This window comes from Echinops telfairi, unplaced genomic scaffold (genome assembly GCF_000313985.2).
Source record: "Echinops telfairi isolate 266 unplaced genomic scaffold, ASM31398v2 ScPeMD7_1713;HRSCAF=2227, whole genome shotgun sequence".
Taxonomy (NCBI): domain Eukaryota; kingdom Metazoa; phylum Chordata; class Mammalia; order Afrosoricida; family Tenrecidae; genus Echinops; species Echinops telfairi.
The window spans coordinates 10,657,909-10,670,927 of NW_022105611.1; the positions used below are offsets into that span (position 1 = coordinate 10,657,909).

Genomic DNA, 13,019 nt, shown 5'->3' on the forward strand with positions numbered 1-13,019 from the left:
TTGGCATATAATTCACTTACCATACAATTAAATAGTTCAACTGCGTCAAGAAGAGTTATGCAGTCGTCACCACAATCAGTTTTAGAACATTTTCTTCTTTCTTGTACTGACTCATTATTAGCTCTCCATCTCCTCCCAGTGTCCCCAAGGAACCATTAATCCAGATACTGTTTATAGATTTACCTATCCTGGATTTCATATACAGGAAAATATTTTCAAAAACAGCGATAACAAAATAAAACAGATAAGAAGAGACTAAAACTCTTGACAGAAGTAGAAAACCAAACTCCCAAGCTCACTGCTCTGGAGTCAAGGTTGACACAGAGTGGCCTCTGTGCATTTCGGACAGGGCTCTTGGAAACCCACAGGGGGCCATCACTATGAGCTATAATTCATTCTGGACGCCAGGCCTGTGGCAATTAGGCCATTTTGGAGGGCGTTCTCTACTACACTAATGGACAGGATTAGGGAGGGATTAAACCTGACTTTCTTAGAGGGGTAAGAACCAAGCCACACCCTTTGTCTCCCTGGGGGCATTTTTAGGCTCTACTGGAGGGTGTGATTGAAGACCTCATTCTTTGTCTCCTTTGGGGTCTGGTGGCTAAAAGATAAAAACCACTTTCATCAAAGCCCTCCGTGTTTCCAGCCGGAGCTGTGGCAGAAGCAAGAAGACTTGCTTTGGCTCTTGGGGGGATGTTTTTGGCTTCTGGCTTTGGACCCTGCATTTGGCTTACTTCTGCTTGCCTTTCGGATTTGAAGCGGAACAGCACCCACACCGTGTGAGACATTTCCTTAAAGTGTGGTGAGTTTCTGTGGGATGCTGCAGCGGATCGCTGCACCCAGGTACATGAGGAAATGTACTCACAGGAGGAGTGGAGGTGGGGGAGAATGGAGCCATCTTGGAAGAGTTAGATATTTGGAATATCTTGAATTGGCAGTTCCTTGGGACTCATCTGGTATTTGTTCTTTTAAAATAAATTGTTGCCAGATAGGCTTTAATATATCCCCATTTTTAATAAGGAAGCCTATATAGGACTCTTGGTATCATGACTCAGGGGACCACCACAATAAGGGCACAGGCCACCCTGGGAATGGGCAAGGGACTTCCCAGACACACAGATTGTGAGCAAAGACAAGTCCTTACAGTAGCATTTTTGTGGGGACTGGAAGGGTGAGGAAATGATGGCAAGGGAATTGGTGTGTCTTCCCCATCAATTGTATTTGTTAGACTGAGCAGTTGTTAGTAACTCGGGCCGCATGTGTGCCGTGCGTGGAGACCTGCTTCTTCCTAGGGTTTCAAGGGAAGCAGGTCTCCAGGTTTGTCTTCTGAGAAGCCTCTCAGTGGGTTCAACCCGCCAACCTTTTGGCTAGTATGTAAGCTCTTAACCATTGGTGCCACAAAAACAAATAAGTGCACGATGGTAGTCTTTCTTCATAACATCATTTTGTTGATTTAGTAAGGTTTATGTTGTTCAAGTCACATTGCTTAGAATTTTTTAACTTTCCATAGTAGATCTTGTTTCCTGTAAGCTTTTTGAAACTTAATTTATCTTTTTCGGCCTGTTTTTTAACTTTTTGAATCTGGATGCTCAGTTTAGATGCATGCACATGTTTATTTACTTAGATTTTTATGGTGATTATAATATTTGAGTTTTTGCCACTGGCTTGTTCATCTGAGTCGTAGTCCTCATTGTAATGCCATGTCTGGAACTGAGCTACAGGGGTGACTGAATTGTTAGCTATACGTGCACAGGGAGAAGGCGCAAATGTCTTGGGTCAGCCTCCTCATGGGGACTTGGGCTCAGTGAGAAGGAAGACTTGAGTGCTTCGGAATCAGTGTGTGGCCCTTCATGAGAGTACGCTGCTACTCGCAGGGACGTCTAGAATACGGCAATTTTGAGGGCCCTGGATTCCCTTCATTCTGATTGCAGTATTCTATTCATGAGAGAGCCACACTGTCAACCACAAGGGAGTGGACCAAACGCCCTCTCTCAGAAGGAGCTGAGCTTTAGCATCAAGTAGATTTTCAATTGAATTCTGGCTCTGAAACTATCCAGCTATGTGACTTTTGGATAACTTCTCTGTCAGAATGTTCCTTAGAAGGGAGGGCTGGATGGCTTATACTTCGGACGTGTGATCTGAAGGGACCACTCCCTGGAGAAAGGCATTGTGCTCCGTGAGATGGATTGACAAAGTGCAGCAACAGTGGGCTCCAACCTAGTAGTGATTGTGAGGTGGCGCGGGACCACACAGTGCTTTGTTTTCTTGTATGTTAGGCTGCTACAAGGCAGAACCAGCTCTATGGCCCCAAACAACACCATGAATGTAGAAGAGTAGTCAGCAAACGATAAGCAGTGGATAAGGGTCAGCTAGCAGATAAAGCTCCTAGAATAGTGGCTTCTCACCAAAAGGTGGGTTGTTTGAACCCACCAGTAGCTCCATGGAAGAAAGACTGATTTACTTCCATAAAATTCACAACCTTGGAAACCTTATAGGTGGGGTTGAGTCAGAATCTACTCTCTGGGAATTTAAAATAGTGCTTGATCTGTAGTATGTGCTTATGAGATGTATGCTCCTCAGAGAAGGTGTGACTTGTTAGAACAAAGACTGGATGTTAACTAGTCAGCCTGACTGCATAGATCCGTCCCCTGTGTTAATCTCATCACATGGTAATTGGTGATACCTGGGTTGTCAATTTATGGGTCAAACCAAAAGGCTTCCTGCACAGTTTCCAGAATCTTGTGAGCTTTTCATTCCCTGATGTGTTTTCTATTAGAAGCAGAAGAACAACCCCGGGAGGTAACCTGAATTCATAATCCGGCTCTAGTTTTCGACAGACTGTTTTTAAAGCGGACACAATTTTGTTTCCCAAGCTTATAAAAAAAAACAAACACCAACAAACTGCAGAACATTAATTTCTTATAGAAGAAGGAAGAGCCTTCATTCGTATTCTGTGCTTTGCTCCAGGTGGTAGCCTGGTAGCCCTTGAAGACAGCATTGACTGTGACTGAATCCCTCTCTCACCTTTCTTTCAAGCTCCTGAGTGGTGCAAAAGGTTTACATGCTCGACTATACTGAAAAGGTTGGTGGTTCAAGCCCACCCAGGGGCACCTCAGAAGAATGGCCCCATGATGTGCTTTTGAAACGTCACAACCTTGAAAACCCTATAGAGTGTGGCTTTATGCTGGGACAGGTGGGATCAACAGGAGTTGGAATCTATTCCATAACAACTTTTTAAAACCCTCTGTTCCTTGTTTTGCTTTTCACCTTCTTTCCTTAAGGGGCCTTGGTGTGCTGTAAGGTTTGGTGTTGAGCTGCTAACCACAGGCTTGGTCTAACGCAGTAGTCACTTCTTGGGGGAAGGATCGGCTGTCTGCTCCTGTAAAGATTTTGTCCTGGACACCCTATCTCGGGTCACTATGAGTCACAACCAACTGGGGGGCGGAGTACGAAAGGTGTATCAGTTGGGCAGTGTTAACCTTTTCATAGGAGCCCTGTCTCACAGGTCTTCAGTTTGGACATTCATGTCTGGATTCTCTTTGTTTCCTTGACCACTGTTAAAATAGAGAAATACAGGTATGCAGATCAAACATTTTAAGCATGGAAGAAGACCGTGGGCTGTTCTGGCACTGACGATCTGTTACTGGGCAGTCAGTCAGCCCGTCGTGGTCCATGTGTAGACCAGAGAGCCCTCAGCTCTTTCCCGTTTCCCTTGTACCTACTCCTGAGGTTTACGCCCCCACACCTTTCGACAGCTTTATGGAGTTATTAAGGACATGCCACGACTCTCAGGTTTTACCAGTAATTTGACTTTGATTCTTGTTTAAACTACTACAGTGTGTTAGAAAAGAGGTTTGGATTTGAAGCCAGAGGGGAAGAGAAAAGGGAAATCACATCGATTGAGCGCTTGCCCTTCACCATTCAGTTTATCAGATCTTTTGTGTGCTGCTACTGTGAGCCAGAAGTTGTGAAAGCAATCTAGGAAAGTGGTCAAGGACAAATGTGCCGGAGCCAGGCTGTGTGGGTTTGAATCCTGGCTTCACCAATTACTAGGCATAGGACCTTCATAACACCCCCTCCTAACCCCCATAGAAGTGTGTACCTAGGCTTCTCCAAGGTTTTATCAGAACCTTCTCAGCAGGTATCTTCATGACTGACTTCTTTTGTGCCTCGGGAGCTAGGATGTCACCAGTGTCTACCTTGTAGAATGTTGTGAGGATTACATGACTTAATCATTTAGAGCTTCACTGCTCTTGACATCATCCTAAATGCGTGTGCGTGTGTGTAGGGTCGAGCCACTGTGTGTGTGTGTGTGTGTGTGTGTGCGCGTAGGGTTGAGCCACTAAGTGCGTGTATGTGTGTATGTAGGGTCGAGCCACTAAGTGTGTGTGTGTGTATGTGTGTAGGGTCGAGCCACTATGTGTGTGTGTGTGTGTGTGTGTGTGTGTGTGTGTAGGGTCGAGCCACTAAGAGGGTGAGTTTGGGATATAAAACAGGTCACCATAATGAACTATGGTAATGTATGGTGAGCTTTGCATAGGAGCGGAGTGGGTGTAGCAGGTGGACCCAGTCTCGCTCACGAGTGTTCTAGAGGAAGTGTTATAGAACCTGCAATTAAAAGTAAAAGTTAGCTGGGCTGGGGTTGGGGAGAAGAGGCTATATTCGGTGTTTTGGACAGAAGGATTTTATATGTCAAGGTCTGAAGAAAAGGGGATCATGTAGGATTTAAGGAACAGAAGAAATCCAGGGAGTTTGGAGTTCGGAGAAAGGTGAAAATTATGAGAGATGAGGTTGGTGATGAAGGCCAGAGCCAGATTATGGGGAACCTTGTGAACATATTAAGGAGTCTGAGTGACTAAAAGCCAGGAACTGTCCTTAGGGAGTTTCTTTTTTTTTCTTTTTAGGGGTTTTTGTTAATTCTTTTAAACACCACAACTCTTGTGACATCAATGTTTTAGCCCCATTTTGTTTATGGGAAATTGAGACTCAGAGAAAAGATCACTTCATAAAGACATGCTTAGAAGGTCAAACAATCAGGATTTCAGCCTCAACCTCAGTGCCGTCACGTCAGTGCTGACTCAGAGCGTACCCCTGTGGGTTTCTGAGCCGTCACTGTTTGTGGGAGGAGAAAGCCCAGTCTTTCTCCTAAGGACCTGCTGGTGGTTTTGAACTGCGGCCATGAGAATCCATGAATTACAGCCCACCTTGTAAACACTACACTGCCTAAATCTCTCTACATCCAAAGCTAGAATTCACAGAATGTCTCTTGAATGTTAGATCTGGCCGGTAGCTTTATGACTTTGGGTCACCTGCTTAATTTTCCTGAACCTGTTTACTTACTAGTAAATTGGAATTTAATTAGTTAGTTATATGTTAGTAAATGTCAGCTTTATAGACTTGTGAAGACAAATGGAGATATAACTTGCATGTCAAATATTGAGTATAGCACATGACATATAGCAAGTGCAGCTACTGCTTATGGGCCCCAGTTCTGGTGCAGAACAATGTTTTTCCTCTGTGGTTCCAGTGAACTAGATAGAAGTCTATATAAGTCATTGGTTTGGTTTGCTACAGTTCAACTGAAACCCATATAGAAACACCTTTTACAAAGGGAATTTACTTAACCGATTACATGGAACTGTGTGTGACCTCCTCCCTGGGGGACAGACAGCCGAAAAGTGGGTGAAGGGAGACGTTAGACAGGGCAAGATATGACAAAATACCCATTTATAAACTATCAAGGGCTCAAGAGGGAGGGAGGAACGGGGAGGGAGGGGAAAAATGAGGACCTAATGTTGGGGGTTAAGTGGAGAGAAATGTTTTGAGAAATGATGTACAAATGCGCTTTACACAATTGATGTGTGTGTGGATTGGGATAACAGTTGTATGATCCCCTAATAAAATGTTAAAGAAAAAAGTTTCAAAAATAATAATGGCAACATGTAGAAATATGCTTGATACAATTGATGTATGGATTGTTATAAAAGTCCCCAATAAAATGATCTTTAAAATGTAAAAAAACAAAGGGAATTTACTTTGTAAATTCTGGCCCTGCAACACTGCAGCAAGATGACCTGCTTCTCCTTTTGCCCTCAAGCACATTTCCTCTGTGGGCCCCTTGGCATCCATTTCCCCTCCCTCAAGTGTGCATTGGACTTGTGAGGCCTTTCCTGTGTGAAATGAGCTCCACTGTTGGCTTGAACGCTTTTCGTCTCCTCCTTAACAACAAAAAAACACCATTTTTCATGTTGGTCTCAAGGGCAGCAGCCATCTCACCTTTGCAATTTCTTGGGTGCTTAGCACAGTACGATAGTAGGTACTCAATAAATTACAAGCCCCCGTGCAAGACTTTCAGGACACCAAGACTTCTTTGTGTAGTGGACGTTTGTAGTTCTTATTTTTAATCTTCCCAACCATTTTTGAAATAGAGGAGATATTGTTCTTTTTTAGCACACTTGGAGAAATGAATATCTGTGATCAAGCGCTATGTCATTCATTCATTCATTCATTCCTTTTACGAAGTGTCACCCTTGTTCCAGAAGCTGTGAGAATAAAGGTGAAAGATGGAGTTCCTTTCCTCGTGGATGAGGTTGACCTTTGAACCAATAGTATACAGCAGTGGAAGTTTTAGGGTAGAGGAATGATAAAAGGCGAAAGGGGGAACACTTAATTATTTGCGGGAAGACCAGGGAATCCTCAGAAAGAAAGAGAGCCTGGTGTTTGATATTGAGGGACTAAATGACACAGAAAGGGTGGGAGGTAGCCTGTCCTAGGCAAAGGACAGGTCATATGCCAAAACTCATAAGAATGAACCATCAGATCCTTTGGGAGGTACTGTTGGGTCAGGATGGCTGGCAGAATGCATATAAGAATGGGGTGGGTAGGAAAGGGAATAATGGCTTCAGGCCCCACCAGTAAGACCCCAGAGTCCTCAGGACCTGCAGCAAATGAAAAGAGGCTTTCACAGGTCCCATGAAACAGCCCATAAACCACCTTTACATCTTGGACAGGTTCTCCTCTGTACCCCCAGCTAGTCTTCATATATCCTTTACCTGCTCAAGAAACCAGACCTTACCATGTGAGTGACCTGTGACCTGACTACTTGGAAGAATAAAGGTTACCAGGTGACAGGACACGCCACTTACTCTGTGGCATGAGCTAACTTGGAAGGAGCAAAGTCCGCTTGTGACCAAACGCGTTCCTCTTTCATTGGCAGAAGCGTCAGAGGTGTTCGCTACGTTGCTCTTCAGATGAGTCAGACTGCTGTTTCCAAGAGGTGGGACTGGGGCAGCCTGAGCTCTGTGGACAAGTCTAACCAAGTCGATCACACTCGTCTGTGTTTGCCTTTCAGCTGTGTAAATGAGTATGGAAGATTATGATTTCCTGTTCAAAATTGTTTTAATTGGCAACGCTGGTGTGGGGAAGACGTGTCTGGTTCGACGATTCACTCAGGTAAGGGGGCTTAGAAACCAAGGTTGGGCTTCCTAGTCTAGCCTGTGGGGTAGGGAAATCAGATGGGTAACTGTTCCCAGTGCCAGCCTCTTCACTGCAAGTTCCTAACACACATTTTTAAAGGTGTATCTGTTTTGTACTCTACTAGAATGCCTTAAACCGCCTCAGAGGAGCATGGCTACATGGGCCACCACCAAATCTCCAACACCGCTAGTTGCTTCCTCTAAAGCAGTGGTTCTCAACCTGCCTCATGCCGGGGCCCTTTGATACAGTTCCTCATGTGGTGGTGACCCCCCCCCCCAACCATACAATTATTTTGTTGCTACTTCATAACTGTAATTTTGCTACTGTTGTGAATTGGGCGACCCCTGTGAAAGTGTCGTTCAATCCCCAAAGGGGTTGCGACCCACTGCTCTAAAGAAAGAAGTGAGCGGTTTTGCTTTCAGTGTGCAGTATCAAAAATAGATTATTAGTTAATAATCCAAAAATGGTAACAATTGAATATGGGCATCAAATAGAACCTAGAAATTTTTTTTAACTCAAAAATAAAAGTTTAACTAGTCAAACTCTCTGCCTATTCTCCCTCACACTCTCCCAGGAAACTGAGTGAAACATTTTTACTCAGCTCAAAATATGCTGATTTTAAAAGTTCATTAAATGTGAATGAGATGGGGACAGTGAGGAATTATTTGAATGGAATTGAATGTTTCCTCCGGTTTGAGCCCTTATCTTGTGACTTAAGTACAAGTTCTCTTTGGGGCTGCACTCTTGAGAAGCAGTGCCAGAGGTTATTAAAAAAAAAATAATGAGCAAGGGATTATTCTGAAGTTGACCTTCTGTATTTCCCCCCTTCCCCCCCAATGTGAATGGTGCCCTTGGTAGGGTCATTTTGCATGCATCTTGCATTTTCATGACGTGATAGCTGTAAAATGTTGCAAAAGAACATTGGCTTGATAGTCCAGGCACAGGTGCTAGACCTGCTTCTGCCTCTGTCTTGCCCTGTGAGCCTGGGTGAGTGACCGCTCATTCCCTCGGCCTCCCGCTTATACCTGTGGGGTCAGACACTCTCTAAGCCCCCTTCAGCTCCAAAATTGGTGATTTGTGGAAAACTGGAGAGGCATGGTGGGTACACAAAGAGCCTTCGGGGTGAGGGTCACCCTTGGGAATGTAAGGTTGTGTTTCGCGGGATAAAAGAACTCGGACTAGAACCACGGTCCTCATCAACCCTTGGCCTAGTTACATCAAAAGCAGGAAGTGAAGGGCGCCTGGGCTCAGCCAGCCTCCAAGGAGTGAGATGGCAAACTCCAACTGGTTTTCCTGTTCCTTAAGAGTAGTCAGCCTTTCTGCTTTGGGCAGAAGGACAAGAATTCGGAGACACAGAGGAATTGCCAGCCCCTTTATCAAAGGTTTCCTTGACTTTATTACTGAAAGATTCCTTAGAGAGTATTCAATCCACTCATCTCATTTTGCACATAAAAAACTCAGGTCTAGAGAGACTGGAAGACTTACCTAGCATCTCACATCCTATTAGTGGTGCACCAGAATTCAAACCCAGGACTAGTTCTCATCCTGATACATTTTTAAAAAAATTCTTGTCCTTTGCAGTTTTATTTACATCAGCCTGATAATTTTATCTTTTGCATTTGAAGCCATAGGATTCAGGCCTTTCCCTTTAAAAACATAAACCTTGTCATTAATGGTGAAAATGCTTTCATTTTTGAAAACAATTTTCCAACACAAAGCACCCATTGTTAGGTGTCTTTTCCATTTTTTACACCTCCCAGCCTCGCAAACTCTTGCAGAAGTTTTTGCTTTTTAGATAGGATTGGGCTATTTACTGGGCAGTTAAAATGGATTGGGGGAAATTTTGGATTCCTCTGTTTTTGAATTGCAAGGCATTGCAGAACTAAATGATGGCGCATTGGGAAGGGATTGTTTTAGTTTTTTGATAGGCTGCAAAAGAACTGGAGCTATCAATTCAAAGTTTTGCAGGTTAGTGATTGAGGCAAATCAAAATAAAAGAAAATTCATTCAATATCTTTAACATGAATGCTTATTATCTTTTACAATCATGCAATAGAACATTTTCAGTAAGCACATTACTGCATAGAAATCCAGTAAAAGTGCATTTTCTGTTGACTTCTGGGAATTCTGGAATGCAGAGGGTGAGGGAAAGGAAACTAGGAGAGAGTTCTTGTTAGAATTCCTTCCTATCTCTAATTTAGTCTCCACATTTACAGGAAAGAGTATGTAATAGAAAAAGGCCGGGAGGAGGGGAAAAAATGAGGACCTGATGCTGGGGGCTTAAGTGGAGAGCAAATGTTTTGAGAATGACGAGGGCAATGGATGTACAATTGTGATGAGTCGTATGAGCCCCTAATTGTGGGAATCAGAAGGATTTCTCTTAAGCTGTCTCCCCCAAAATATGTACCAGACTTAGCTGCTTAAGAATCACTGTACAATACGCAGTCAGCGAAAGTAGGTCAGAGGTTATTCTACTTAACATCAGCCATCTAGAGCGGCCAGACTGTATAGTCTGACTCACCCCAAATAGGGCCCATTCCCTTCTGACATTATTCCCTTGAAGCAGTGCCCAAAAGCAAACCCGGGACCACTCTAAGGTGACTAGGTCATCCCCCTCCTATTGCTTGTATTGCCTATGTTGCAATCCCTCCCTATGACACAGGTTGTTGTGAATTGTATTGCCCCCCTCTGTGATGCATGATGCTGTGATGTATCCCCCTAAAGTGATATGATGTGTGGTTAGCAATAAATAAGGAGGCTCCTTGGTTCTCGAGAGAGCGGTGGACGGGAGGGCTGCTCCCATGAGGGCGGTGGACGAGAGGGCAGCTCCCGCGAGGGAGGCGGCTCCTGCTCTGGCAGCCTGGTTCCCCCCATGAGGACCATCAAGCGGGGCGGAGGTGAGCAATGCTACCATGTAATATGTCTGACTGTATTATTGTATTATCTCTCATGCTCTCGATGATTTTAATATAATGCTTATATATCTCAACTGTACAATTGTGCATTCCTGAACCCAGAAATAGTATTACTGAGCCTGCGATTAGCAGTGGGGCTGGCCCCTCACCTCTCCCGTGCCAATTTTAATTTAATACTACACCTAATAAAACGATTAAAAAGAAGAAGAAGAAGAAGAAGAAGAAGAAGAAGAAGAAGAAGAAGAAAAACCCACAGTTTTTTGCAAGCGAAAAAAAGAAAAAGGCATTCAACATGTAATTTTGCTAAAATTCTGTTTGGTTGTGTAATGCTAACAAGGATCTCATGTGCACTTGCTTTGAGAACTTTTGATTTGGAGGGCAGTCAGAGATGACACTCATTGTCCCATTTCCTCCCAGTTTAAAAAGGGGGACTCTGAGGTCCAGAGGTGGGGTTACTTGAGATCACACAGAGATCCTGAGGCAGCGTCCCCCTTCCTTAGCCCCATCGCTACCTTACATGTTCCTCAATCTTAACTTACATGTCTGATTTTCTGTTTCACATTTTGAAACCTGCTGCTTGCCCTTCCTTCTTGCAGTTCCCTCATTTCACCCCTGCCGTTCGTTTCCTCCCTTTCTTTGTCTCTTTCTCTTTCTCCTCCCATCTCCTTCACTCCTCCCTTCCCCATAAAACATACGAAGGGGATTCAGAAAGTTCGTGGGAAAATGGGTTTAAAGGAGAATGGAATTTTCCCAGGAACCTTTTTGAAACTCATCTGCACAAAGCTACATGAAACAGGGCTCTCCTGACACGAAGCAACGTTCTCTTTTTTATCAGCATAGCTGAGCAGAAGGAAGGGCCCAGTGATGGGTGGGAGAATTTTGTTTAATTGCAAGATTTGCCTTACTCCTTAGGTTCCATAATTTATTTGGCCTAATGCCTACTTTTCAAGGAAAAAAAAATTACCCAGTGCCTCCCTGGCAATTAAAGGCTTTTGTATATCAGCTCATGAGGAGCATTGGTGGGATAGTGGGTTATACATTGGGCTGCTAACCACAAGGTCAGCAGTTTGAAACCACAAGTCACACCGGGGGATAAAGATGAGACTTTCTACTCTCATGAAGAGTTTTCCAGGCTCAGAAATTCACAGGGACAGTGCTGCTCTGTCCTGTAGGATCATGCGTCAGGACCAGCCTGATGGCCGTGAGTGAGTTACAGCCTTTCATCCAGGATACAGTGATGGTATCTGCGGCAGCTGCTCCCCTGGATGATCCCAGCGCCCTCTTGGGGGTGGTATTGACCACTTTGGGAAACACTGGCTTAATTGATTTCATTTTTTCTCTAGGGTCTTTTCCCCCCAGGTCAAGGAGCCACAATTGGAGTTGATTTTATGATTAAGACAGTGGAGATTAATGGTGAAAAAGTAAAGGTAAGATGGCAAATGCTTAATGAGACCTCGTTGTGCTCTGTTAAAGTTTAGAGGAACTTGGGTTTTTCTAACATGAAATCGCGTAATTAAAAATCATGCAGAAAATAATATACTCAATCATAGCAACTTATTTTCAAACTGAGTTCTTCTAGTGTCGTTATGGGGGCAGCGAGGGGTTGCAAATGATGTGTTTACAGCTTTGAAGACAGCAGAAAGAAGGACCAGGACTAGTTTGCCTGGTCTCCTGTCCTGTCACAAGTGATCCTTATGGATATCCTGGATTGGGCCAGGAAGCAGGGCTGTCTTCTTTGAACAACAGCCCCATACTGATGACCCTTCATGATGGGCCACTCAGTCGCACTAAGTCCAAGTGTACTAGCATCATCCTCTCACTGTACTCGTTCCTCTAGCAAGTGTCTAGCGAGGTAATCAAAGAGCCATCCAGGAAAGGACCCTACATGTTCGAAATGCTCTCCACACCTAGATGGTCTGGAGTCTGGAAGAAGTACTAGAGGAAGGAGATCATTTTTAATGAGGTCCTACTATGTGTGTTGGACATGTTATCAGAAGAGACCAGTCCTTGGAGAAGAACATGCTTGTTAAAGTGGAGGGTTAACAACAACAACAAAATACTTATGATGAGATGGATCAACACAGTAGCTGTCACACTGGGCTCAAGGATAACAACAATTGTGAGGACGGCACCGGGCCGGGCAGTGTTTTATTCTGTTGTACACAGGGTCGTTCCGCGTCAAAGCTGACCCAGTGGCACCTAACAATCGCAAACTATATGTTAGCCCCTCTGTAAAGTGTATAACTTAATCATTAATACCTAAACCCTATATAGTAGGTGGTGGTATTCTCATTTTACATTTTAAGAAATGTGAAATAATGTAGTTCTTCATGGTTACCCAGTTAGGAAGTCATACAGTCAGGATTCGAGTTAGTTTTGCCAACCAGTATACCACACTGTTCTTTCGAGTTCTCCTTGTCGGGAGAGAATATGAGAATGAAAACATAATAGGCACAACACTTCAGCACAAGGAAAAGCGGAAGGTGATTGTATTAGTCTAGGTACTTTGGAGAAACAAATCCATGGCGACTCACGTATAAGAGAGAGTTTTATGCAAAGAAAATGTGCATCACGAAAACATCCCAACCCAATGCTGCCCAAGCCCACAAGTCCAACATTAACCCATAC

The 13,019-nt window shown here is 44.0% G+C and overlaps 1 protein-coding gene across 2 annotated transcripts in view; it reads left to right on the forward strand.

Annotated features, from left to right (window-relative positions):
- RAB30 (RAB30, member RAS oncogene family) overlaps positions 1-13,019 on the forward strand; it is a 109,101-nt gene that overhangs the window by 83,231 nt on the left and 12,851 nt on the right. For both annotated transcript variants that reach the window (XM_004708858.2, XM_045293126.1), the window contains exons 2-3: positions 7,352-7,452; positions 11,735-11,818. In XM_004708858.2, coding sequence (XP_004708915.1) covers positions 7,360-7,452; positions 11,735-11,818 — 177 coding nt within the window. In that variant the 5' untranslated portion in view covers positions 7,352-7,359. The remainder of the gene's footprint in view (positions 1-7,351; positions 7,453-11,734; positions 11,819-13,019) is intronic.